The 27,908-nt window shown below is 44.9% G+C and overlaps 1 protein-coding gene and 2 non-coding genes across 7 annotated transcripts in view; 1 reads left to right on the top strand and 2 right to left on the bottom strand.

Moving 5' to 3' along the window:
• ARVCF (ARVCF delta catenin family member) overlaps positions 1–27,908 on the top strand; it is a 291,383-nt gene that overhangs the window by 149,767 nt on the left and 113,708 nt on the right. For all 5 annotated transcript variants that reach the window (XM_056859269.1, XM_056859270.1, XM_056859268.1 and 2 more), the window contains exons 4-5: positions 11,989–12,488; positions 27,076–27,259. In XM_056859269.1, coding sequence (XP_056715247.1) covers positions 11,989–12,488; positions 27,076–27,259 — 684 coding nt within the window. The remainder of the gene's footprint in view (positions 1–11,988; positions 12,489–27,075; positions 27,260–27,908) is intronic.
• On the bottom strand, positions 6,569–6,640 carry TRNAA-CGC (transfer RNA alanine (anticodon CGC)). The gene has a single exon. It is a non-coding gene; the product is annotated as a tRNA-Ala (tRNA).
• TRNAA-CGC (transfer RNA alanine (anticodon CGC)) lies at positions 14,134–14,208 on the bottom strand. The gene has a single exon. It is a non-coding gene; the product is annotated as a tRNA-Ala (tRNA).

The following is a 27,908-nucleotide window of genomic DNA, read 5'->3' as shown; positions in this document are numbered from 1 at the left end:
GCCAAAGCGGCCATTTTCTCCAGGTGAACTCATCTCTATCGGCTGGAGATCAGTTGTAATAACAGGAGAGCAGGACCCCTGCTCTAACCACTAACCCTCACTTAGGGTTGCCAGCCGCCAGGTACTAGCTGGAGATCTCCTGCTATTACAACTGATCTCCAGCCGATAGAAATCAGTTCACCTGGAGAAAAATGGCCTCTTTGGCAATTGGACTCTGTGGCATTGAAGTCCCTCCCCTCCCGAAACGCCACTGTCCTCAGACTCCTCCTCAAAAACCTCCTGCCAATGGCGAAGAGCTATCGGCGGGAGATTTTTAGGGCGGAGCCTGGGGAGTGCAGGGTTTGGGGAGGGGAGGGACTTCAATGCCATAGAGTCCAATTGCCAACGCGGCCATTTTCTCCAGGGGAACTGATTTCTATCGGCTGGAGATCAGTTGAATTAGCAGGAGATCTTCTACCATTACCTGGCAGTTGGCAACCCTACTGGCAACCCTACCCTCTCTAGTTCTCTACACCATACTGGCCAGTGGTGTTCAACTGCCTTACCTTGTTTAGTCTTTATGAGATGGTAGGATCCTCTCCTCTTCCAGTCTCAGTTTACTGTTTTCTTGCTCTATGGTTTGGCTCATCCTCCAGTTTCTTCCTCTCTTGGCCAGCAATGCTTTCCGCCTCCCACCAAATTCACGGTGAGGTTTTTTAGGGATGCTTTCCCCATGTCATCTGTCTTAATTTTACCCTTCATTTTGCTAAGCACTCTTCATCATTTCTCAGTCCTGTCCTCCTACGTCGGCCATTTGTTCAACCTACACTCCATTCATCTCACTCTTAATATTCTTCTTCCTTTACCTCACAAAGCTAAAATAAACCAACTTGTTCCTCTTTCCATCTGTCTTAACATGAACAGCTTTGGGGTTTTCTTTTTGTCTGTGTCTTTCCTCCCTGCCACCACTTTTTCAGAGTCATATTTTTATTTTAGTCAGTCCTCTTCATGGTTGGGTTTTTCCCCCAGCGTTTCAACAATTAATTCACCTTCCTTCAAGGTCACTGAATCCACTCAAACTGTATAGTTCCAGAAATGCTCAGCTGAACTAACAAATCTGCCATTTCAGTAAATTTGCTTTACACTGCCTTGTATCTTTCTATGTTAGCTTTCCCACCATCTGTTTTATTCATCCATTTGCTTGATTCTGCCCGTCCCTCCACAGACCTTATTGTGGCACCCCCTTTCTTCTTTCTCAACAATCCTGTGAGGCAGATTTGGCTAGGGCTGCCAACGTCCAGGTAACGGCTGGAGATCTCACGCTATTGCAACTGATCTCCAGCCGATAGAGATCAGTTCACCTGGAGAAAATGGCCACTTTGGCAATTGGACTCTATGGCATTGAAGTCAGTCCCCTCTCTAAACCCTGCCCTCCTCAGGCTCCACCCCCCAAAAATTCAGGTAATTCCCAACCCAGAGCTTGCAACCCTAGCTTTGGCTGAGAGTGGACAATTGGCCCAAGGTTTCACACGGAGCTTCATGGCTTCCTTGAGGTTTTCATGTTTGGTCTCTCTAGGCCTAGTTCAAAATGCCATCCCTTGTACCATTCCTGTTTTCTCCTGTCTCTGACTGCCTTGCAACCAGTGGAAAAGCGGGGGGGAGCCAGGTACCCATCCCTCGTGCCTGCCCCAGCCAAAAGTCACCCCCCATCCACTTTCCAACTGCTGTAATTGAGACCTGCTAGTGACAAGAGCCCCGTGGCGCAGAGTGTTAAGCTGCAGTACTGCAGTCAAAAGCTCTGCCCACGACCTGAGTTCGATCCCGACGGAAGTCGCTTTCAGGTAGCCGGCTCAAGGTTGACTCAGCCTTCCATCCTTCTGAGGTTGGTAAAATGAGTACCCAGCTTGCTGGGGGTAAAGGGAAGATGACTGGGGAAGGCACTGGCAAACCACCCCACAAACAAAGTCTGCCTAGAAAACGTCGGGATGTGACGTCACCCCATGGGTCAGGAATGACCCGGTGCTTGCACAGGGGACCTTTACCTGGAAGGCCCAGGCAGCAGCAGCTAAGAACCCTCTTCACATGGAACATCTGCTTCTCATACTACAGTGATCTGGCCTCATTATGACTGAAATAAGGTTGCCAACCTCCAAGAGAGGTCTGGACATCCCAGAATTACAACTAATCCCCACATAGGTTTGCCAATCTTCAGGTATTTATAGCAAATAAAAGTGCATGCTCAAATGCAAAATCTTTTTTACTATATATCTTATATAACATACAATATAGTAAAAAGATTTTGCATTTGAGCACGCACTTTTATTTGCTATAACTAACAGTTTAGTACGTTTGATATAATTTCTGGCTACGCAACCTTCAGGTACTAGCTGGAGATCTCTATCGGCTGATCTATTACAACTGATCTCCAGCTGATAGAGAATCAGTTTCCCTGGAGAAAATGGCTGCTTTGGCAATTGGACTCTATGGCACTGAAGATCCTCACCTCCCCAAACCCCATCCTCCTCAAGCTCCTCCCCAAAAACCTCCTGCCAGTGGTGAAGAGGGACCTGGCAACCTTATGCATTCGTCTTGCTTGTGGGCTTCCTAGAGGCACCTGGTTGGCCACTGTGTGAACAGAATGCTGGACTTGATGGGCCTTGGTCTGATCCAGCAGGGCCTTTCTTATGTTCTTATGTTCTTATCCCCAGACTACAGAAATCAGTTCCTGGAGAAAGTGACTGCTTTGGAGGGTGGACACTATGGCGTAATACCCTGCTGAGGTCCCTCCCTTTCCCAAATCCTGCCCTCCCAAGGCTCCACCCCTCAAATCTCCAGGACTTTCCCAACCCAAAGTAGACAACTCCACCATGAAAACAAAACTGTGGAACTGTCCACTGACTAGTTAGGAGTTTCTATATAATTGAGGAATCCCCAGTTATGCAGACAAATATGACTTTTTAAATTAACCAAAAAGAAAACCAATCTGATGAGGACTGAATATATCCGTTAAAGGAAGGGGATATTATCCTGCTTGCGTTTCTGAGTGATTATATGATGCTGCGGGGGGAATTTCCAAGTTGTTCCCTGCCTTTTAGGATTCCTCGTCGGTTTCTGTCTCATTTTCATCAAATTTTAGTTGCCATTTTTATTTTCTATTGGTTCCTGAGGCCTGCTTTGAGAGACAATTTTGGCTGACAAGCAGGACTGAGAATGAAAATATGTATTCCATCTTCTCTACCCTCAAGAATTTGTAGACCACTTACCACAGCACTCAAATGTCTACTATACAGTCTTGTAGTACTCTGTTCCTATAGTATAGTGTTATATCAAACCAGAAATCAGGGCATTCCTCTGCTTTATTACTGGGTTAGCTTGCAATAGGAAATTGCTTACATAAATTAGGAAAAAAAGTAAATCCTACTTCAGATGACAGTTATGAGAACTGTTGTTTGCTTATACTATCTCTCTGTTATCTTGGATTCCCTCCTGTATCAAACTAGAGGACTGCGCTAAACACTTTTAAAAGCTTTGTCTGTGCAAAATGTTTATCAACAGAGGTCTCCAGGATTTATCTACTAAAGGGTGATTAAAGACCCTTAATTCTGATAACACAAAAGAGTAAGGGGGTTGAGTTTAGATCTTTGAACTGTTAACCAAACAGAACATCTGTAGAAACGTTTATCTTTTATTGAGATAAGAACATATTCTTTTTATTGAGCAAGACAGAAAAAAAATACAGGCATGAAGAAGTTAACCCTACAATTACTGTGAAGATAAATGCTAAAATTATCAAAGTTCCTAGCATTGCTTCATCATTTTATAGCAAGTAATCGTTTTAAAAAAGAGCCCCATGGCACAGAGTGGTAAGCTGCAGTACTGCAGTCAAAAGCTCTGCCACGACCTGCGTTCAATCCCAACGGAAGTCGGTTTCAGGTATCCGGCTCAAGGTTGACTCAGCCTCCCATCCTTCCGAGGTCGGTAAAATGAGTACCCAGCTTGCTGGGGGTAAAGGGAAGATGACTGGGGAAGGCACTGGCAAACCACCCCGTAAACAAAGTCTGCCTAGTAAACGTCGGGGTGTGACGTCATCACATGGGTCAGGAATGACCCGGTGCTTGCTCAAGGGACTACCTTTACCTAATCTTTTTAAAAGCAAATCAGGTTTCAACTTGTTGTCTCACTGCTTTTTGGGATTATCAAATGCACAAGTTACCCAATCTCATCTAGTCTTCTTCTGAGACTTCCAGCCAGAGATATCTGATTTGTTTGTCACATAAGTGCATATTAATAGAAAAATGCAATCTTATCTTTCTCTAAATCTGTTCTTTTATAATCGTGTGGTTATTATCTAGCTAAATGATTGATTCGTAACTAAATGTGAGATAATCATCATAAGCGCCAATAAGCCAGTCAGCCTGCGCATGTGAGTTATATCTGATATAACAAGATAAGAAGGCCATTCTCAACTCGTAACCTTTATTAAAAAGCAATTAATCTAACTCTACTGTAACTGTTTCAGTTAATTGTCCAAAATGAAAGTAACTCTAAGCAAACAAAGTTCATTGACAATTTGAAAAGTTCTTGAACTCCCTGTTAGCTTGCAAACTCAGCAAGAAAAGCTTAGTGATATGATAGTTACCGCTACATGACCACCGTCCACATAGGTCACAGCTTTTGCAAAGAGGAGATGCCCTGACCTAGATAGCCCCGGAAGGCCTGATCTCATCAGATCTTAGAAGCTAAGCAGGGTTGGCCCTGGTTAATATTTGGATGGTAGACCACCAAGGAAGACCAGGATTGCTATGCAGCGGAAGGCAATGGCAAACCACCTCTGAATGGCTCTTGCCTTTAAAACCCTATGGGGCTGCCATGAGATGACTGTGACATGATGACAAAAAAATAAACACCCGAACCCAAAATTACTTGATTTTTAAGAGCCAGAGTGGTGTAGTGGTTAAGTGGCGGGCTCTAATCATGTTCGATTCCCCACTCCTTCACATGAAGCCTGCTGGGTGATCTTGGGCCAGTCACAGTTCTCTCAGAACTCTCTCAGCCCATGCAGAAGCAGGCAATGGCAAACCACATTCGAACATCTCTTGTTTAAAAACCCTACAGGGTCACCATAAGTCAGCTGTGACTTTACGGCACACACACACGCACAAAGACACATGCATGAGTTTTCCATCCATTAGAGATGACCTTGCGGCCAACCCTTGGAAATCCTGGGTCTTCCCGATGCTGTTTAATCCCAATTCTTCAATCTCTCCTGAAATCAGCCCAGGTCAAATCCTCCTCTTCTCCTTGCATAAGCTAAAGCACAGGACAGGGGAGCTGGGTGTGTGTGTGACTTTTTTTACAGTAAGCACTGCAGCCAATTACAAAGCAGCGTTTCAAGGAGCAGGGACTTGCTTCCTGTTTTTTCATCTCCCAGCCAGAGTTCTATCTGAGTAGACCTTTGTCTCACACAAGAAAATATTTTAAAATGACGCTTGGGTCTCTCCCCCATTCCCCGACCCCATTCCTTTTAAAGAGGTCCTTTAAAAAAAAATGGTTTGTAAAACGGCACTTGGGTTTCCGCTATGGGGATAAGGGGAACTGGATGTTTTTTCTCACAGAAAGCACTACAGCCAATTACAAAGCAGCGTTTTCAAGGGGCGGGGAGACACTTTCAGTTTTGAGCTTGGTGACTTTGCTGGTGCATAGCAATTTTTGGATTTGCTACAGAAAAGTGTGGGTCGAACGAGCATTGAACCCCAGGTAAAACTTCCATGCATAAACGACCAAACGTATTTGTTGCTGGGTAGCATAGCTTCCCAGCTAACATTCCAAAGTGTTAATCTCATTTGAAGGCAAGTGACTGTAAGGGCGAAGGAAATGGCAGCAGGGTCTATAATCCTGTTTGTTTTACAGTAATGGGCTTTGGTTGGTAGGAGCAAAGGCCAGACGGCAACAGCCTCCGCTAAAATTCAATAAAATGCCATGAATTTTCGTAACTCTGGGCACTGGCCAACATTCCCTCTTGCTAGGAGGTCTGTTGTTTTTCTGTTCCACACCCCGTTCCTGTTTTGATGATGGCCACCCCCCCTATACAGACATCAGATCCTTCCAGGCCAAGTTGGATCAGTGGTGGGCAATTAGATGTGGAGAGAGGGGATTGCCTCGGGTCTTAACTTGAGCTAGACCTTTGCCTGTTTTCACTGTCAACAGTTCATCCCTGAAATTTAGGGAAGTCTAGTTCCTCTCAGTATACGAGTGCATAGCGGTTACTCATTGCCTGAACAATATTAGGATATGCCATGAAATGATGCAAAATCCAGGGAAGTTTGAATTTGGGGGCCTTTCATTTTAGAAGCTGAGAGGCCCCTGAGGCTCCTGCAGTGTTCTGCTGACATAGGGGTGGGTTGATTAAAATCAAGGCTGGTTTCAAAAATTAATTGAATTTTTTAATCCATTGAACGCATGAAGCTGCCTTATACTGAATCAGACCCTTGGTCCTTCAAAATCAGTATTATCTGCTCAGACCAATCGTGGCTCTCCAGGGTCTCAGGCCGAGGTCTTTCACAGCACCTACTTGCCTGGTCCCTTTAACTGGAGATGCCAGGGATTGAACCTGGGACCTTCTGCATGCGAAGCAGATGCTCTACCACTGAACCACAGCCCCTCCCCATTGTTTACATGTGTGTGAAGTCCCATCAAGTCACTTCTGACCTATGGTGACCCTATGAATTAATGACCTCCAAAACATCCTATCGTTACCATCCTTGCTCAGGTCTTGCAAACTGAGGGCCCTGGCTTCCTTTAATGAGTCAATCCATCTCACATTGGGTATTCCTCTTTTCCTGCTGCCTTCAACTTTGCATAGCATTGTCATTTCCACTGGCTGTTGTCTTCTCATAATGTGACCAACATTTAGTCATTTTAGCATCTAGGGAGAGTTCTGGCTTGATTTCCTCTAGAGCCCAAATTTGTCATTTTGGCCATCCAGGGTACCTGTAAAATTCTCCTCCAATTCATGTCACATTTACATACCACCCAAACGCATACTAATTTGTTGCTGTAACTATCAAAGGCATTGATTTAAAAATAGATGCAACCTCTTTATGCAACCTCAGAAGGTTATAGGACAAGTTTCTTGCATGTTAAACTTAATACTTTTACCATTTTAGAAAGTGGTGTAAAGTGTATCTCTGCATGGGTGGTGGTCAGAGGACTTCCATCTTTGTTCGAAGGTGGCTGATTCAAATCCTGTGTGAGCTCTGCCAAGGCAGGCTGGAAAGCTGTACTTTTTGCTTATCAGGGTCCTTTCTGTTTGGGTCATGGGGCTACCTCTTATGTTCTCTTCCTTGTCCCTGGATCAGACACTACAGGGGTGAATATGAATGTGTATTTGCTCTGTGTATAAAGGAGATGCAAACTTCTGCAGTTGCAAGCACCACTTTAGGTGCTCGTTATCCTTGAGTCTTACAACAAAATATTGATAGGTAGGTAACATTATTATCTTCCTTTAGGCTGCATAATAGAAACTGCTCCCCAGCATAAAATCAGGCATAATGGCTGTTGAGACATTGTAAATTGAAGCTCTAAAAAACCCTAATGAATTATACATATTTCAGTAACTGCATCAATAAACGAATTTCTTTTCTCCCTTTTCTTTAAAAGCTCACACACATACTTCATGCTTCCTGTTTTACGGGTTCATCCATTAGTTAAAATTAGGAATGATTTCGAATTTATCATCTCTGCTGTTTTAGCTTTAAAAACCTTGTTTTGCTTTTTGCATCTCCTTTAGGCTGATCGAACCTGGGTTTCTGAATTTTCGCACCATTTTTGTTACTTTGCACGGATCCACCCCCCCCCCCCGTGAAATGAATGCTCCCCCCAACATTATTGGTAAATCAGCTCTACATACTAAATGCATCAGCTCAATCCTGAGCCTTGTGGCAGCCGGGTACAATATAGCCGAGACGCCGCGGTGGCACCCCCAAAGAGGTTACCCAGTCACCACAAGGCTTTAAAAAGCCTTTTTAAAAGGATAATAAAGAAAATGGGGCTTCCCCCCCCATAGAAAACAGTGATACTGCGCCAGGAAAAACCTGGCACAGCAACGCTGTTGCTGGAGGGGGCGTTCCCGTGCTGGAGGGGCTTTGGAAACTGACTACCGTCAGCTCTGCCCCTGGGAATGCCCCCCCCCCCGCATGCTGATGCCACATATCTCTTCCGGGATTTAGGTCCTAGAGAGACTGCAGTGTCGCAGGAGTGGCGTGCAGCTACGTGGCGCCCAGGCACCAACAGAACTGCCTCCACTGCCAGCATAAGTGCCTCTTACTCCATGATAAGAGGCCACTTACGCTGAGGGTGGGGTCACGCCACCTCTGGAGAACTTTCAGCCCCCCACCTCAGGAGTGCGCTGCATGTATGTATAAATATTGCATTCGCTGTGCCATTAAAAATGGATAGCCTTTGTGCGTAATACAAACAAATCTACAAAACCAACAATCTCAAGCAGAGAACTGGAAAAAAAAAAAGAGATCAACAAACATAAAAAGAAAATAATCAGAAGTCTTTGAGAGTACCCTGGGGGAGATGCTGACACTCCAAACAGATGACTGGCCTTGGTGGACCGACACCTTGGCCACATTCAGGGAAGCTTCATCCATTCAATGCAAAGATTAATTGAGCTACTAGATGGTATACTTAGAGGATGTGGGTAAAACTAGACATGCTTGGGAAGAGCTGTGTGTATTTATTCATAAATCATCTGGTTCACATGCAGAAGAAGAAGAGTTGGTTTTTATATACTGACTTTCTTCACCACTTACGGAAGAATCAAACCAGCCTACAATCATCTTCCCTTCCCCTCCCCACAACAGACACCCTGTGAGGTTGGTGGGGCTGAGAGAGCTCGAAGAGAACTGTGACTAGCCCAAGGTCACCCAGTAGGCTTCATGTGTAGGAGTTAGGGTCGCCAGGTTTTTTTGGGGTGGAGCCTGAGGAGGGCAGGGTTTGGGGAGGGACTTCCATGTCATACAGTCCAATTGCCAAAACAGCCATTTTCTCCAGGGAAACTGATCTCAATCAGCTGGAGATCAGTTGTAATAGTGGGAGATCTCCAGCTAGTACATGGCGGTTGGCAACCAACCCAGGTGGGGAAACCAAACCGGTTCGCCAGATTAGAGTCCACCGCTCATGTGGAGGAGTGGTGAATCAAACCCGGTTCTCCAGATTAGTCCTCTGCTCCAAACCACCACTTTTAACCACTGCACCACACTGGCTCCAGGGGGTGAGCTTGCGATGCTTAACCCAGAAATAAAGAGATGGGGAAGAGGAACAGAACACTGCCTTGTCTATGTCTTACCTCGAGGCACATTGATGCTTTGAACATTTTCCTCCAAGCTCAGTCCAGTGTGGAAAGTAAGATTGGGATGGGGGCATACTAAATATTGGAATACTACTAAGTAAGGCAATGGAGGGGGTAGCTCTCCTTCTCTGTACTCCATTTCTGGTTAACCCCACCCCCATTTTACACAGGAATGGGATGACACATTAAAGAGGAAATAATGGAGGGGGTGCTTTCCTTGACCCCCCCCCCCTCTTATTGCCATGGATGGGAGGGGGCGCAGCTGCATGCATAGGGGCAGGGGGCTCCTGATCTCTCTCCTCATCGGGTGGGGAGGTTTCCCCTCACCTCACTTTCTCCTCTGCCTCCTGTCAACTGTCTAGTAGATCCCATTCCCTGCCTTGCAGATGGGGTGGGGTTGTCTCATGTGGGGTGGGTGTGGGGCCTACCCATCCACGCCCAAGATGGTGCAGCAGCGGCTGCATTCCGGGCTGCCACCCTGTGGCGACTGTGAAGGGGGTGGATTGGGGTGCGTTCCCTGTTATCGTGGGGAGGGAAGGAGGGGAGGGGGAGCATCCCAGGAGGAAGGGAGGGGTTGTGGCTCAGTGGCAAAGCATCTACTTGGCATGCAGAAGGTCCCAGGTTCAATCCCCGGCATCTCCAGTTAAAGGGACTGGGCAGGTGAGTGATGTGAAAGACCCTTGCCTAAGACCCTGGAGAGCCGCTGCCAGTCTGAGTAGACAATACTGACTTCGATAGACCAAGGGTCTGGGTCAGTAGAAGGCTGCTTCATAAATGCATGGGGAACTGCGGATACTTTCTCACTCAATCCGGATCGTAATCCCTGAATTGGCGGTAGTTTCTGATTTGCTTGTCTGTCTTGTAGTCTATTGATTGCCTTTCAGCCGTAATGGCCTCCATGGCGCTTACCAATAAAAAAACGTTTGCAATTAAAATGAAAAGGTAAATCAGTTGGTGTGCAATTAGGAGGCACCTGGGGAGTGTGCAGTGATTACGTCCTCCCCTTCAGCCTCTCGAACTGCTGCTGCTTCCTTTCCTTTGTCAACGGGGGTGGTGGGAAGACCAGAGGAACTAGCGCCCCTCCCCATGGAAAGGACGACTGTCTGCCCTAGGAGGCAGATCACGATGGGTTAGTCTGTCAATAGCAGTGGAAAAGAGCAAGAGTCCAGCAGCACCTTAAAGACTAAGGGCACTTTCACACATGCCAAATAATGCACTTTCAATCTACTTTCAATGCACCTTCATGATTGTTGAGGGCAGCAGGCTTGCCCCCTCCCCCGCTATTCTCCAAACCCTCTCTGCCTCCTCCACCACTCCTTTTAAATTAGCACTTTTATAGGAACAACATTAGACTCTATTTTTCAGGCATTAATGTCTGGAGTTGTAGCGTTGGGGCAATGCAGACAGGCACTTAAGTACTTAGGAACTGGAAGTAGTGTCCCAGCCTTGATTCATGGTCTACGTTTCCCTCTGCCTGACCTTGGTAATATTTCATAATGGTCATTCAGTGTCTTCCCTTTTTTAAAAAACAATAAAAGGGCTATATGGCCTTAGTTTCCAGAGATCAAATGATTAGCTTGACCAGCAACAATGGCAAAAGTTTTACAGATTGCAATACTCACAATGAGTTGGAACAGCTGTGAAGTCTTGGGTGTTGTGGGGCTTTCTGAAGGAATAATCCTTTTATCCCATCTGTCATTTTCACCAAGTGGAAGAAGGAATTGGGGTTGAGCCAGAACTACATTTCTCATTTTGTGGTCATTTTCACAAGTGTTGAAAATTTGTTCTTTCCAGCAATGTTTTGGCATTCATCGTAAACGCATTTGTGTTGCAATTCTGTTCTCCTTGTCTCGATTTTCTTTTTCTTTTTTGTTTTCCCTGGTTGTGTTTGCCTGTGCTTTTAATTTAATCCACTTGTCACAACTATATCAGGAAGCCACATCAGCTATAATGTCAGTGTGAAACGAAATCACATAGATTGCTTTAAATCACATAGATTGCTTTAAATGACGGTTGTGGCCAGATGCAGCTCAGGATTCTCTTGGGCATTCATAAGCTATCACCATACCAACTTACTAAAGTAATGAGAAAGGGGTTCCTGAGGAACACTCTTGTGTGATCTGAAACAGGGATGGGGGACCATGATGCTTGCTCTCCTTAAATAGTAGTACCCATATTAAACAAACACACACGCATATCGATATCTTGACTTAGAAGATATCTTAGACAATATCTTAGAAGACTTATCAGTTTCAGCCCATTGGCTGCTACTTTCTTTTCAATGGGTCCTGTAAAAAGAGTCCCATGTTCCCTATTAATTTGACTTGATCTGTCTCAAGTTTAGTTCCAGGACTTGTGTTCAGTTACAAAGTTCATACTCTACCAATGTGAAGTGGGATATGAACACCTTCCCATTATTATAGACTCCTGACAATGGGGGTGGGGAAACCCTCCTCAAGAGCTGACTTGGGACCTAGGTATAGATTATCTTAATATCACTTTATATAATTAGGGTTGCCCCAGCAATCCTCCAGTCCTTCCTTATTGGCTCTCCTGGTTTAGCACATTTAAAGGTACAACCTACATGATACGTATTTGGTGTTTTGTTTTAAAGTGTGGACATGATTCATTGTTTATTGCTTCCCCAACAGGGGTTATGATGATCCAATTGAATCCGAGATTGTCGACGAGAGGATCCCGTACCTGCATGGTAGTTACGCCGCGCCATTGGCACAGCCAGAGAGGGGGAGCATGGCCAGCATTGACCGCCTGGGCAAGCGCTCTCCTTCCATCGACAGCATCCGCAAAGATCCCAGGTGGCGGGACCCTGACCTCCCAGAAGTGATTGCTATGCTGAGTCACCCCATCGACCCGGTCAAGTCCAATGCGGCCGCGTACCTTCAGCATCTGTGCTACGAGAACGATAAAATCAAGAAGGACGTGAGGCACCTCAAAGGGATTCCAATCCTCGCTGGCCTGCTAGACCATCCAAAGCCTGAGGTGCACCGCAAAGCTTGCGGGGCTCTCCGAAATATCTCCTACGGAAAGGATAATGAGAACAAGGTGGCGATAAAGAACTGTGATGGGATCCCAGCTTTAATCAGGTTACTGCGGAAGACAAATGACATGGAAGTGCGGGAACTCATTACAGGTCAGTGTCTGCCCTTTCTTTCTGCAGAAATCCCTTCTTTTTCCCAGTGTGGAAAGAGTGCAATGAGATTTTTTCCCTCCCTTTCCCCCATAAAACTAGATCATGGGTTCAGCCAGTGAATCAGATTGGCAGTTGGTTGAGAAGAGGCAAAAGGGAGCATTTCGTCACATAACACATCATTATCCTACGCAACTCACTGCCACAATATCTGGTGATGACCAGTAGCTTACAGAGTTTTGGAAGGGGACTAGACTAATTCATGGAGGACAGGTCTGTTTATTTAAAATATTTATATCCTGGCTCTCTGTGTAGTGGTTAAGAGTGTCGGACAGGTATCTGGGAGACCAGGGTTTGAATCCCCCTTTGTGCCATGAAAGCTCACTGGGTGAACTTGGGCCAGTCACACTCTCTCACCCCAGACTACCACACAGAGTTGTTGTGAGGATAAAATGGGGGAGAGGAGAATGCTTTAATTCACCTTGGGTCCCCTTGGAGAGAAAGATGGGGTACAAGAAGAAGAAGAGTTGGTTTTTATATGCCAACTTTCTCTACCTTTTTAAAGGAGAATCAAACCTGCTTACAGTCTCCTTCTTCTCCTCAAAACCGGCACCTTGTGAGATAGGTGGGGCTGAGAGAGTTCGGAGAGAACTGTGACTAGCCCAAGGCCACCCAGCTGGCTTCATGTGTAGGTGTGGGGAAACCAACCCGGTTCACCAGATTAGAGTCTTGTGAGATAGGTGGGGCTGAGAGAGTTCGGAGAGAACTGTGACTAGCCCAAGGCCACCCAGCTGGCTTCATGTGGAGGAGTGGGGAATCAAACCCGGTTCCTCAGATTAGAATCCACCGCTTTTAGCCCCTACACCACACTGAAGTAAGTAAATAAATAAATATACAAACATATTCAAAGCAGCTTACAGTATGAAAACAATAAAACAGCAGTAAGATTGAAGACCTGGGTTCAAATCCCAATTTGCCATGAAGCTTACTGACTAGCCTTGGGCCTAACCTACCCGTCAGGGTTGTTGTGGGGGTGGAATGAAGGCTGGGAGAACTGTGTATGCTGCCCTTAGCTCCCTGGAGGAAGGGCAGGATAATACACCACAAATAAATACATAAAACAACGAAACCTCCCAAACTCTATTTACACTCTCTTTTTCTTTCCTCTTTTTCTCTGTGGTGGCATTTAGGTTTATGCTCTTTACTAACCTTCAGGGAACATTGCCGGGCACGCTTCAGCATCAACACCTAACAGTTTTTGTCTTGGATCTCGTGATGGTAGTTCTCCAGATCTTGGTCCTAGTTTGTCATTAGAAGTCAGTTGTCACGCCGGGACAAATTGTCCATCACCAGCCTCTGCAGTGACGGACCAAGGGCAAAGCGAGACATGATGATGAGAAATCCACGAACGGCTCTTTTGCACTTTTGAGCAATCAAACTGGAGCCATGATGCAGAGCAGTAGGGGTTTTTTTTAAGCCCTTTGGCTGTTTTTGTAATCTTGGTTCATGAACACATGAAGCTGCCTTATACTGAATCAGACCCTGGGTCCATCAAAGTCAGTATTGTCTACTCAGACCGACAGTGGCTCTCCAGGGTCTCAGGCAGAGAAAGGTCTTTCACATCACCTACTTGCCTAGTCCCTTTAACTGGAGATGCCGGGGATTGAACCTGGGACCTTCTGCATGCGAAGCAAATGCTCTACCACTGAGCCATGGCCCCTCCTGTGGTTCATCCTCCAACTGGGGCTACATCACGGGGGGAAAACGCGCAGGTATCTCAAAGGAGGCTGATTACCAATTAACACTAAAATTATTAGCCATTTGGAGCAAATTATAGGTCAGTTTTTACCCGTTTGCTTGCACAGGGGACTACCTTTACCTGCATATAAAGAATTTTCTCTGCAGGTATCAGTCTGTTTTCCCCAGTGTTGCAAACAGCAAAACCAGAGTGACATTTTGGATCATGAAAACAGCGTGATCCCCCTTACCCCTCCCCCCCTGCTCCCATCAGACACCTTCTTTGGTTGTTATTTGACACTTTTTAGAAGTATAGGAGATCCTTTTCATGGATCTCTCTTCATCTAGTTTGGTTTGCAGCTTCCCTGTAAAGCTGGCAGAAGTCTCTCAGTAAGTCCAGAAAAGCAGTTGCTTTCTCTTTATCAGAGTTTGAGTAGTTTAACTTGCGGGTTGAATGATTGTTTTGCTTTTCTTGCATATGTCTCTGTTGTTTCCCATGGAAACTCTTCGGGTAATGTGCGTTTTTGGTTTGCTAGATTTGATTCTTTACCGTAAGGGATTATTTATTGACTTATTTGAGGAGTTCTTTCTTGAAATAAAAAAGAAATGAAATCCTTTTTCTTTTGAGTAACAATGGTAGCTGTTTGTTGGAAACTGATTTTCCGAATGCTGCTGGAGAAAAATTCTTTTGATTTAATAATATAAAAGCTGGCCCTATAATTTGCTCTGAATGCCATTAATGGTAATCAGTCTTCTTTGAAGCAGCCAAAACAAGCTGGCGTTTGCCCTTTTATTCCTGAAGGAGATTGGCTTTGAATCTTAATTAATGAATTAAGTTTGCCCTTGGCAGCTCTACTGTCAAACAGGATCAATCCCAGAAATGTTAGTGTCTGGAATAGATTCTTATGCCTTCTTTTCACCCTTTAAGAAGAACCCAGCTGGATCAAGCAAACGTTCCATCAAATCCAGCATCATGTTTCCCACAGTGGCCAACTAGGGCCCCTCAGGAACCCCATAAGTAAGGCGTGAAGGCTATAACCTTCCCCTGTTATTGCCCCCCCCTGCAGCTGTTATTTAGTGGTATATTGCCTCTGAATATGGAGTTTCCACTTGTCATATCAGCAGTTACTAGTCATGATAAGCTACGGTATCTCCTTCATGAATTTTACTAATCCCCTTTTAAAGACATCTGAACTAGTGGCCATCACCACAGCCTGTAGTAGTGAGTTCCACACGTTAATTATACATAGTGTGAAGAAGTACTTAAATTCATCTGTCCTGTAACTACTGTTAACCAATTTAATTGAGTGACACCAAGTTCTAGTATTATAGTAGTCAGCCAGATGCCCCTTGCTGACTACTACTATACAGGTCAAAGACAGCTGTTTCCACCCCCTTCCCCAGCAACTAGTATTCCAAGATGTCTTTGAACATGGAACATTTGGTTGTTGTGGCTAATAGCCAGTTATAGCTGCCACTGTGTTGGTGGAGAGTGCCATCAAATTGCAGCCGACTTATGGCAGCCCCATAGCTCTTCCAACAAAGTGACGAATAAGAGGTTGTTTGCCACTGAAAGCCAGCATGGTGTAGGATCTGACAGTAAAGGCCCGAGTGCTAAATGGGGGACCTAATTCGCCTGTGGGATAGCAAGAATCCAAACTCAAAGGATGAGTACCCAAACTCTAGGGCCCTATCTGAAATGCACAGTTTTGAAAAGCAAATAATGTTTCTTTTTTTGTCCTATTGACTGATGGTACATCCTGGCCTCCTCCCTCCCCTTCTAGAGTCTAGAATCTAGACCATAAAAATAAGAGATTAACGTTGGAAGAAGTGTGACAGGCAAGGCTGGTCTGGTTAAGCCTGGTTGAATCACAGCTGATGTTGGCAGAAACTCAGCCATAAAACTGGCAGGGGAGTGAGTGAGTGATGTCGGAATGAGCCGCACGTTTATGTAATAAAATGAATTGTTTTATGTTCCTGTGACAGTTCAGACCCTTTACCTTTCAAGAACAGCAACAAAAAAACTAGACTTGCAGGATCAGCCGTTGCCTCAGAAACCTCACAGTGTTTATGCCGCACATCACAAATTGTGCTACAGACGGGCTGCAATATATCTTTTGTGGTGCTTTCCCCCCTCTTGCCTTGAGTTGGAAGCAATCTCTTGGGACACAGAGCAGGATGTACTAGCAGATTGTTCGCTGATTCTCAGTACAGGGAAGAATGAAAGCCAGTCTGATAATAGGTTCTGATTCAGAAAAGCAGCAAATGATCGTACTTTATCGAGAGCGATAAGGCTTGGTGATGAACAAATGTTCACATCAGAGATTCTAGGCAAGGGGATTCTATTATGGCGCTTGGACAGACAATCAAAAGTTCAGAGCTTTTAATGAGCTTTTCGTTCTTTTGGTTCTCATCCTGATGTATAATTTCTTTGGGTTATTTTTAAATGCTGCGGAATGAGGGTTAGAAATCAGACAGACCCCTCATTTAGTAACAAGAAAGTATATTCTGCTGATTTCTAAACATTCCTGATGGTGGGGAGGGGTCCACTATGCCATGATAAATCTGATAGTTTCCTAGGTACCACAAGATTCTTTGGTCTTTTATGCATGGGCTGGATCTTCCTGCTTGGACCTGGGTTCATTGCACATTATAGTAACCTGGGCTGGGGGAAACTATGCATTGGCTTGAATGATCAGGGATGAAACTGTGTGCTAATCAAACCATGATTACAGAAAAGCACTCTCCCAAGCTCAAATCAAGTCCCTCCCCTTTAAATGCTGCTCTGTAATTGGCTTACGGTGAGAGAAGATTTCCTTCCCCCTAAACCCAACTGCCGCATAAAAAAGCATTTTAAGAACAAAAAACAAAAAAACGGAGCAATCTGAAAGAAGGGGGGGGGAGAAATCCAAGCCTCGTTTTTAAAAAGCCTTTCTTTTGCTCAGAAAGAGCTCTGAGGTAGCAGGAAGCAGGAAGCACTTGAATCCCCACCTCTTTACACACTGCTTCGTGATTGGCTGTGAGAGAAGCCAATCTTCTGTGTTTCCCCCTAATGCACGCTCTGTGACTCCGGAATGAGCCAGGATCAACGGTTTAATTCGGGCCAGAAGAGGAATGGGAAAAGCCACGTTCGTTTTGCATCGAAACAGCGTTGAGCTTCCAAGGAATGAGATAGTATGCATACTGAAAAATTTGATCCTGGCTGAAACAGGGAATAAAGGAGGTTAAAGCGACCATGCATAAATGACCTTTGTTGCATTGATTTTACTGGAAAGGCTAAGCACAATGCCATGTTGAAATCAGTAGAATTTCACTGTGCTGATCTTTGGCTGGGTTGTTCCATATGGGTTTTGTTTCTGTTTTGGGGAATCAGAGGTACATAAAAACAGGAGTCAGCTGGATTTTTGCCCCTCGGAGGAGACCCTTGCTTCCTTCCCTCAGTTTTCTAAACAACCTACTTACTTGCTTCTGCAGGGAACGCTGGTATTTTCACCCTTGCATCTGGTGGATGGGTTGTTCACCTTTTTGTTGGTTTGTTGGCTGGAAATGTTTTTATATGCTTATACATTTAAACTGCCAGATGGAGTATAGTTTCATTTTTGTAAAGAAACCAGTCATTTGGCTCATGACATCATATATACCAAGCCAATTAGCCTTCATAGTGCCTTCAAAATTGCAGAACTCAGCCCCTCTGAGCTCAGTCTTCAAGAGAAGATTGTATGTTGGATAACAACATGTGTGATTGATCTTCATAGAACAAGTTTCAGGTAGGTAGCCATGAGCAAGATTCGAGTCCAGTAGCGCCTTAAAGGCCAAAAAGATTTCCAGGGTATAAGCCTTTAAGAGTCAAAGTTCCCTTTGTCAGATACCTGAGAAAGGGAGCTTTGACTCTCAGAAGCTAATACCCTGGAAATCTTGGTGGTCTTCAGGGTGCTGCTGGGCTCATATTTTGCTCTTTGTACCCTCTGAGCCCCGTGGCGCAAAGTGGTAAGCTGCAGTACTGCAGTCCAAGCTCTGCTCACGACCGGAGTTCGATCCCGACGGAAGTCAGTTTCAGGTAGCGGGCTCAAGGTTGACTCAGCCTTCCATCCTTCCAAGGTTGGTAAAATGAGTACCCAGCTTGCTGGGGGTAAAGGGAAGATGACTGGGGAAGGCACTGGCAAACCACCCCGTAAACATAGTCTGCCTAGTAAACGTCGGGATGTGACGTCACACCGTGGGTCAGGAATGACCCGGTGCTTGCACAGGGGACCTTTACCTTACAGCAAATGTCTCCTGTTTTTGTGTATGAGATTCTCCTCAGCTCTTGTCGTTGGCTGTTTGCAGCTTGGAAGTTCAACTCATACCACCGTGGCTTTTGTTTTTATAAAAAGGAAGGCTGACTGCATTTTATACATCACTTCCACTTGCAGATAAAATTATCCTCCAGGCCAACAAAATGGACGATCTGGATTTCAGATGGCATCTGGCTGTTGCTTTTGATGACCCATTTTCCCCCCCACAGTAACAAAATTAAACCTTTTTCTTGTAAGCAGCCAATGGAAGTCTAAGCCTGTAGCCGCTGGGCCCGTGGCTTGGATTATTTGCCAAATTAGGATTTTGTTCAGATCCTGACCTTTTTCTCACAACGCACAACAATCATTACATTTCCTTGAAAAGAATAAACCTCGTTGCTTTCACCAAGGTGCTTGCAATATTTACAGTGGCAGATTTAAAAAACGGGTTGAGATGGAAATCTTTAGATGTTTGGGATAACAGTTTGTGAAAAAAACCTGCTGGGTGCGCAAAGCCCTTTGACGTCTCTTTACAAATTATGTATCATCAAGATAATGTTTTGCAAGGCAGGAAAATGCCTTGTCTGAATCCTCCGATCTATGCAATCCACAAACAACAGAAAATTCTATTAACGTGACAATTGCTTTTCACTGGCAGGAAAATATCAGTGGCTAGATGTGTACTGTTATTCCACTGGGTTTGCTTTTAGAGCACCTTTGAGAAAATGGCAAGACAATATTTTCAGTCATCATCCTGGGGCCATGAATTGGATGCAGGCTTATGTTCTGTTTTTTAATGTTTCTCCAACATACAACAAAGCATTTTTGAATTCCGCATTGAGCCCTGAATCCCATTTTAGAAAAAACCTCATGTGTTGCATTGGAAGCTGACAAAAGCTATTGGCATGATTAAATTCACATCCACCATAGTTAAAGAGTAAAGAACAAATAAGCTTTCTTATATTAGGGATGTGATCCAACTTCACAAGCTTACTGGTTCCGTTTGAATGTCCTGGTTTTGAGTGTGCTCCTCTGTTGTGCGAATGGGAACCATGAGCCTTCATTTTTGTTCCTTTTTTATTTTCATGCACCAAACTTTTCCTCCTAAAATGTGTGCATTTTTGATGCTATTTGTGCATCAGTAAATCACCATTATGCAGAGGGAAGGCGGCATGGTATAGCTCGATTTTGTCAGATCTCGGAAGCTAAGCAGGAAACCACTAAGGAAGACTGCAGAGGAAGGCAATGGCAAGCTACCTCTGCTTCTCGCTTGGTTTGAAAGTCCCTTGCTGGGGTTATTTTACAGCCCTTTACACACCCAGATCAGCATTATACACAAGTATACACTGTATACTTACAAACTATATCCCTTGTAAAAATAAATATTAACACATCACATGGAAAACGCATAAAGCAAATCGTGGATACCAGCAATTATAATGGGTGGACCAAAAATGTCCTTAATGGCAACATATGGAACAAAAATAAAATCCATCCTTTTCTTATACTGAGTCAAAACATTGGTTTATCTTGCTCAGTATTGTCTACTTTGGCAGTGGCTCTGTAAGGTCTTGTGCAGAAGTTTCCCTGGCTGTTTTATGGTGGAGCATCTGAGCTAGTCAAGAGTCCAGGGCAGCTGGCAGTGGTCAGGACCATGGCTAGGTCACTGTAGAGGCTGGACACAAGAGTGTTGGTGATCAGGGCGTTGCCCCAGTGGAGGCAATAAGAAGACCGACACAAAGGCGTGTGGTTCATGCATCACCTCCCCAGAGATGGCTCTGCTAAATGGTAGAAGAGGCCCTTCTAGGACTGGAATGCCTGCTGCTGTTTCTGGACTCGCTGGGGAACGTTCTCTGATGCTCTAGATGGTTCTGGAGCTAAATCTGATGAAGGGGCAAGGTTGCCTTTGCAGGTGAGAGTGACGTCCCTGTGTCTTGGAGCTCTTCTTGTGTTTCTATGGGGTTTTTGTAGGTGCCATGGTGACTGTGATTGCCAGGTTAATTCCTGGGCCTAAGCCTCCTCATCCAAGTCTTTTGTTCATTCCGTTGATAGGGGATGGGCCCAAAGCCTTGGTCCATGAGAAGACCTTTCCTGGCCCTGTGGTCCTTTATAAGGTGGAGATGCTAAAGATCTTCCAAATGCAAGGCACCTTTTCTACCAATTCCATCCCTCCCCAAATTGGTTTGGGTCCTTCACCCTCCCCATTTCTGACACTAAAAGACCTTTCATAAGCGTTAGACTGGCCATAACCGTTTCAGACAGATGAGTCTTAAAGAGCAGACTCCAAATCATTGGGATTATATGCAATTAGATGCATCGTAAGAAACTCTTAACGGGAAAGACATCTACAAATACAGACTAACTAAATGGGGGACACCACACTAGAGATACCACTTCTGTGGATTTGGAATTAATTTCTCATTCTTTTGTCTTGAATGGGTAGCAGTATGGAGCTAATGTATTCTTTTGATTCCTGTTGTACAGATTTGTTTAAATGCTAGAACGACTTCCTTAGGGGGTAAAATAAAATCTATATTACTATAATTACTGCCATGATAAGTATGCATATAAACTGTAATGGAGTAAGTGAAGTGCGTCTATGAAATAAATATAATGATTAATGTCCCTCTTTAGCAGTAACTATCCAAAGGATAATAGTGGGATGTTAAAACAGTTTGGTGGTAGAGGGCAGGTTTTAATTGATGAGTTCATCTTGTTGGAGTCTGGATGGCTTCTTCATAGAATAATTGTCAATTTTTTTTGCATGCTTTCCATCATTTCAGAAATGAAAACAGGGGCCAGACTTGTAACAGCCCTGTTCTTGGGTCAAGGATCATAGGGTTTGGGCATATGAGCGTACAAAACTATGGGATATATCTCAGGTTCCATATTTTCTAATTCATGCAATGTATTGTGGGCAGGAACAAGACCTACAAGTGTGTTCCCTGTTAGCCAACCATAGAGAAAAAGAGGGCTAAGAAGCAGCCTCATTGAAGCAGCATGTGGTTCATGCTTGGTCCTGATTGGCCAGCAATCATATGCACCCAAACTAAGAAGAAACCCTAGGCATGCAGTCAGAATGCCAGCATGGTGTAGTGGTGAAGAGCGGTGGGTTGGAGCGGTGGACTCTGATCTGGAGAACCGGGTTTGATTCCCCACTCCTCCACATGAGCGGCAGAGGCTAATCTGGTGGACTGGATTTGTTTCCCCACTCCTCCACATGAAGCCAGCTGGGTGACCTTGGGCTAGTCACAGATCTATTAAGAGCTCTCTCAGCCCCACCTACCTCACAGGGTGTCTGTTGTGGGGAGGGGAAGGGAAGGAGATTGTATGCCGGCTTGATTCTTCCTTAAGTGGTAGAGAAAGTCGGCATATAAAAACCAGCTCTTCTTCTTTGTCTTTGTGATGAGTGTGTACATTACTACCTGTGCTCATCTTGATATCTTTGTCACGGGGGTCGTCATTCCCTTGTGGTTTGCAGGTGCCTAGCAGCTTTGACATTTACAAAACCATTCATCTGGAAGCGCTCATAATCACCTCCATAACCTAAAAAAAAGTTATGAGATAAGCCAGGTTCTAACAGTAGGTGGGCAAATGCTGTTAACGTTTCCAACTGGCTCAGCTAAATCTAGAACGATGCTCGTGGCCTCTTTTAGAGGCCATTTGAAAGAGGGTAACATCTCACCTCCTCAGTGATCTGTTAGTCATCTTGGTCTCTTAGGTTATAGTTGAAGGGCCACTTCAGTGTCAGGCAGCTGGAGATAAAATTCCTGAAGTGACATACTGTGTACCTAGCAGTGCCCCTAAAAGGCCCGCAGCCTGAAGGCAGCTACACCGTGGATGTGTGAGCTCAACAATTTCATGACAACACAAGCATCGAGCATAAATTCCAGTCCACATAAAGGATGGCTTGGTCCCATCATTTCCCTTTCCCTACGGGCTCACAGGGTATGTCTCGTTGACTTGATGCAAAATAACTGTTGGAATGACTCTTTATTCCCACGACGTTTAGCAAGAGCATTGATCCCTCAAACCCCAAATTGAATTGGAGTTTATGAAACGTTGGTAATTCTATGCAGAATATTTGTAACCTTCATTCCGAGAATGACTCCTTTGCTTATGCAGATGATTGTCTCTTACTTGTCTTGACATGTCGTGATTGGGCTGTTGGCAGAGTGCTAAGTAGGCAGAAACGTGTCAGACTCGCTGATTAAAGATAAAGTTGCTCTTTATTGAGGGAACTATGTTTTAGAATAGGAAAGTTGAGAGACAGAACCTATAGCTGTCTAACTAGCTAAGGAGGGAGAGAGAGGGTAGAATGACTTCTGAGAAGAAGGAGGAAATTGTCCCTGAGAGTATCAGACTGAGGTCAGTCAAGAGGTGTGAAAAGGGTGGAAAGGTCTCTAGCCTTACAGTCCTAACTAGCTGACCACTTGCCCGCCCCCTGTTGTGTCTTCTTCTCAGCTCCTTGCCAAGCTAGGCATTGCAACTCTTCCAACATGGGCAAGTTCAACGATTCACAGATTATCTGGTTTTATAGGATATAGTTCTTTCAAATAGGCCAGTCTGACAATAGGTAGCATTGTTGCAGCATACTTGTGTTTAAATACTATGCCATACCAGGGCTGTCTCTGAGACTGGATATGCACTAAACTGCTTCTCAAAGAAGACTTGAAACTCGAGAAGAACTAGTTTGGAGGAGCAAAGGGGTGGCAGAGACCGTTATGAACTGAGCAAAGATTTTGCTGTGCGCATTGCATACTTTCTGTATAGAAATGTATAGAATAGAGGCAAGAGAGGTAGTACTTTCCTTAATAAAGCAGGATGCATCTGTGTGGTATTAGAGACAGAAAATCCATCCACAGCTCTCTTCGGGGAGTCTTTAACAACTTCCTTTCAATACTACTATGAGCCAGCATGGTGTCATGTACAGAAATGAAGCTCCTCTTATGCCCTATCACGTCTCATTTTTATGCTGTCGTTCATCCATGAAGCTTGGAGAGGTGCACAATGTGCCCACCTCCTCCACCTTACCCTCCCAGCAACCCTGTGAGGAAGGGTAATTTGAGGGGGAAGACTGGCCCAAGGTCACCCAACGGCCTTCATGGCTTTGGGATTTGAACCACAGGTCTCCCAAATCCTAGTTCATTGTGCTAACCACTTAAGCTGTACTGATAACTATCAGTGCATTCCTGACCGGAATGCTTGCGCCGGGCTTAGGAGGCAACATGGCGGCGCCTGGCGAAACCTCCACCCGGCGCAAAAAACCCATGCAACCCTCTTAGGGTTGCACGGTTTAGGTGGCATATCTTGGGGGGGGGAGAGGGGGCATTCCTGAGCTGAAACGGCTCAGGAGGCCACCTAACGCCTGCGCTGGGGCCACAAACACCGGTGTGCACCTCCCGGACTCTGGCACTGTAGGCCCTTGCACCGGCGTAGGCCTTCGCCGGCCTCCAAAGGCCTTTGGTGAGGGCCGCCAGTGCATCTCAGGAATGCGCTGTACGTCAGTTTTTTACAGATACCATGGGCTGCCAAAAAGACAAAAAAATGGGTTCTGGATCAAATCAAGCCTGAATCCTTCCTAGAGCCTAAAATGACCTAACTGAGGCTATTGTACCTTGGTCACATGATGAGAAGACAAGACTCCCTGGAAAAGCTAATAATTCTAGGAAAAGTAGAAGGCAGTAGAAAAAGAGGAAGACCCAACAACAGACACCTTGTGAGGTAGGTGAGGCTGAGAGAGTTCAGAGAGAACTGTGACTGGCCCAAGGTCACCCAGCTGGCTTCATGTGTAGGAGTGGGGAAACCAATCCAGTTCATCAGATTAGAGTCCATTGCTCATGTGGAGGAGTGGGGAATCATAAGAATATAAGAAAGGCCATGCAGGATCAGACCATGCGTCATGACTAATATCCATTTTTACTAGTAGTCATGAATAGCCTCTTCTCCATGAACATGTCCACTCAAACCTGGTTCTCCTGATTCTCCCCTCTTAACCACTACACCATGCTGGATCTCGGAAGCTAAGCAGGGTTAGCCTTGGTCGGTATTTGGATGGGAGACCACTAAGAAATACCAGGGTCATGACACGGAGGCAGGGAATGGCAAACCATCTCTGAACTTCTCTTTCCTTGAAAACTCTACGAGTTCACCATAAGTCAGCTGCAACTTGATGGCAAAAAAAAACAAAAAACCGGCCCAATGCTTGCATTCAGGGTGGATGTCAACCGTTTTTTTTAAAAATGCATTAATCTTCAAGCACTCAAAATTAGTAGTGCTTAAAAAGAAACTCTCCGCCTGATTAATTGGGGCACCTGTTTTTAATCGCTCAAATACAACAACAACCCTTCTTGTCAATGAATCTTACCAATCAACTAAATGTCACAGTCCTAAGATATATATATATATTTCTCCATGTTGGCTTGTGCTGGTCTATGACCGTAACAACAATAAACTAAACTAAACTCCATGTTGGCAAGGAACTGTAAGGGGGATTCTAATCTACAAAGTAGGACATGTTTGCTACTAACTCAGAAAGTGGTACCTTTTGAGAAGAGTGTCACCTTTTGGAAGGATATTGGGGCCGCTTCGTTCATTTACCTGACTAGCCTGTAGCAAGTTTTAGATGGATTTCTGCTTAACTCTGACATGTGTTGCTGAGAGCTTGAGCAAAAGAGAGTGTGATGGTTTTTTTGGCGGGGTTACTGCTGCAGCAGATTAGATTTTTGAAGAGCTGATACTCACATGGATTGTTTGCGCTCGGGGGGCTTTCACTTAGGCTTTATATCGGGTGTAGGGAAGAATTATCTGTTTACCCCTCCATCTTATGCATCCTGACAGTAATTCTGGGGAGGTGATTGTTATTATACCATTTCGGTGATGTAGAACTGAGAACAAGAGTGAGTCTTGCTTTCCCTGTGACTCCAGCCTTTTCAAGCAAGCTGCATAGGCTGTGGATGATACTGCTGGAGGTGTTTCATTTAAAACTTTTTATGAGTATACGCTGTACTAAACAATGATCACAACAGCATATTCTGTAGAATACTATAGAATGGGAACATGGATTCTACACCTAGAAAAGCTGGATTTTGCCCTTTGTAGTGATGATGAAAAGTATATTGTTTATGTGTTACTGTTCGGTACAATTCTGCACTTTCTAGTCATGGAGGAAAGGGGTGTTTTGCAAGTCCTCAGCACTGTAATGTAAGGAGAGCTCTGCTGGTTCAGACTAAGGGACCATTTCCTGCAACATTTTCTTTTCCTGCTGCTCTTGTAGGGGTGTTTCAACCTGAAAAAAATCTCAGTTTTGGTATTCTGTCATAGGTGAATCAAACCTGTGAATCTTTATTTTCATGCCAATTTCTTTTAACTTCTACCAAATTCTTTTTGTGAAATACATGCCTTCTTCAGCATTATCGGTGGAACCATGAATTGGCATATTAACATACATACAATAATATATAGCCATGATGCATACCTATTTTCTCCAAGATCAAAGGAGCATACCTATTATATTAGGTGCTTTGGAACACAAGCAGGATGGTGCTGCTACAGTCGTCTTGTTTGTGGGCTTCCTAGAGGCACCTGGTTGGCCACTGTGTGAACAGACTGCTGGACTTGATGGGCCTTGGTCTGATCCAGCATGGCCTTTCTTATGTCTAGGTAAAAAAGTGGATAGCCCCTACCCCCAACAGAGAAATAATTAGCAGAATATAAACAATTATAAACAGAAAGAAATTGGAGAGCATTCACCTATCCTTTCTTTGGAGATTTCACCCAGCTTCAACCCTATTTCTGCAGCCATGAAGACTAGAAACAAGGCTTTGTAGACAAAGCCTTCTAATACCTGGACATCCATTACCATAAAGCCCATTTAGATCAAAGATTATTTGTGAGATTCAGAGTTGCAGAATTTGCTGTGTGAGTTCAGGAAGTGAGAGTGTCTCTTAGTTGTAACGACCTTTAATCCTTCTTTCCTCTGTCAGATCTGTAAGATGCTATTACACATAGTAATTGGCTGTAATATTGTCTGAATTTTGCCCTTATGTTTGAATGGTGATTTCTGATGACCGAGCAGATTGAACAATAGGGTTGCCAACCTCCAAGTGCTAGCTGGAGATCTCCTGCTATTACAACTGATCTCCAGCCGATAGAGATCAGTTCCCCTGGAGAAAATGGTCACTTTGGCAATTGGACTCTATGGCATTGAAGTCCCTCCCCTCCCCAAACCCCACCCTCCTCAGGCTCTGCCCCCAAAACCTCCCGCCAGTGGTGAAGAGGGACCTGGCAACCCTATTGAACAATAACATTTCATTTGTTAGATCTTCAGAAAATTCTGTTTTGCTTGGGTGACTAGGACTGATGGAGGGCTAGGGAAACAACATTCAAGAAGGCCTGGTCACCCAAAGGGCCCATGGAGACAGGAAGTCATGTGATTTTTCCAACTCACCTGATTGGATTGAGTCTGCACAGGGGGGCATGGGGACCACTGAGGCTGAGGGCGAGGGAATTGATGCCCAGAGCCTGAGGCAGCTCTGATTAAAAACAGACTCTTCTTCCCAATTTTCTCTAATTAAAAGGTACCCTTTGGAACCTGTCATCCTATGAGCCCCTCAAAATGGTAATCATTAACCACGGTCTTCAGACACTGACCAATGAAGTGATCATCCCCCATTCTGGTTGGGAGAGTGAGCCGAATGAAGACTCAAAGCCTCGAGATGCCGAGTGGACCACTGTCTTCAAGAACACGTCAGGATGTTTGAGGTGAGACTGGGGCGGGCATTTGCACCATTTCAGCCTGTGCTGAAGAAATGTCCATAGAATAGTTCTGAGGTTAATCTGTCTCTCGGGAGGCAGTCCTCCGTGGGGTTGTCCTCGAACGATGATGGCACAGCTTGAGAGGACCATCTTGATGGTGCTGCGCTGCAGGGTCAGGGAGGGAAATCAGCTTTGTGCACAAAGTTGTATGTTACGTGTCCAAAACTTTGTTGCACATATGCACGCACAAATGTACCTGTCTCATGATTGGGGATACGTCTCAGTGGGTTGGATCCGACCAACTTTTCAGTCCGTGAAAAAAGGGAGGACCTCCAAAAAGGTATGCTGGTCATTGTGGGACAAAAACCACGTGAGGTGAGGTCTGTAATGTCGAGGGGAATTAGGTAAATAAAGCTGGCGGGATCTAACCCATTACGCCTCAGAGCCAAACGGAACATGTCAGAGAACTTGCGACATCCGTAGGTTCTCTATCACCTGATTGGGCCCATGATGCGGAGCTCCCCACCCCCCGCACACACACACCTTTTTAAGTGCCAAAAGAGCTGTGGGATGCCCCGCAATCCTTCCCTCTCCCCGCTGTTTTGACATTTGAAAAGGCAAGGGGGGATCGAGCTCTTTGCCACAGGTCCAACTT

Source organism: Euleptes europaea, chromosome 13, assembly GCF_029931775.1.
Source record: "Euleptes europaea isolate rEulEur1 chromosome 13, rEulEur1.hap1, whole genome shotgun sequence".
Lineage (NCBI taxonomy): Eukaryota > Metazoa > Chordata > Lepidosauria > Squamata > Sphaerodactylidae > Euleptes > Euleptes europaea.
Note: the sequence above shows the minus strand (reverse complement) of the source record. Positions and strands in the feature narration are given on the sequence as shown.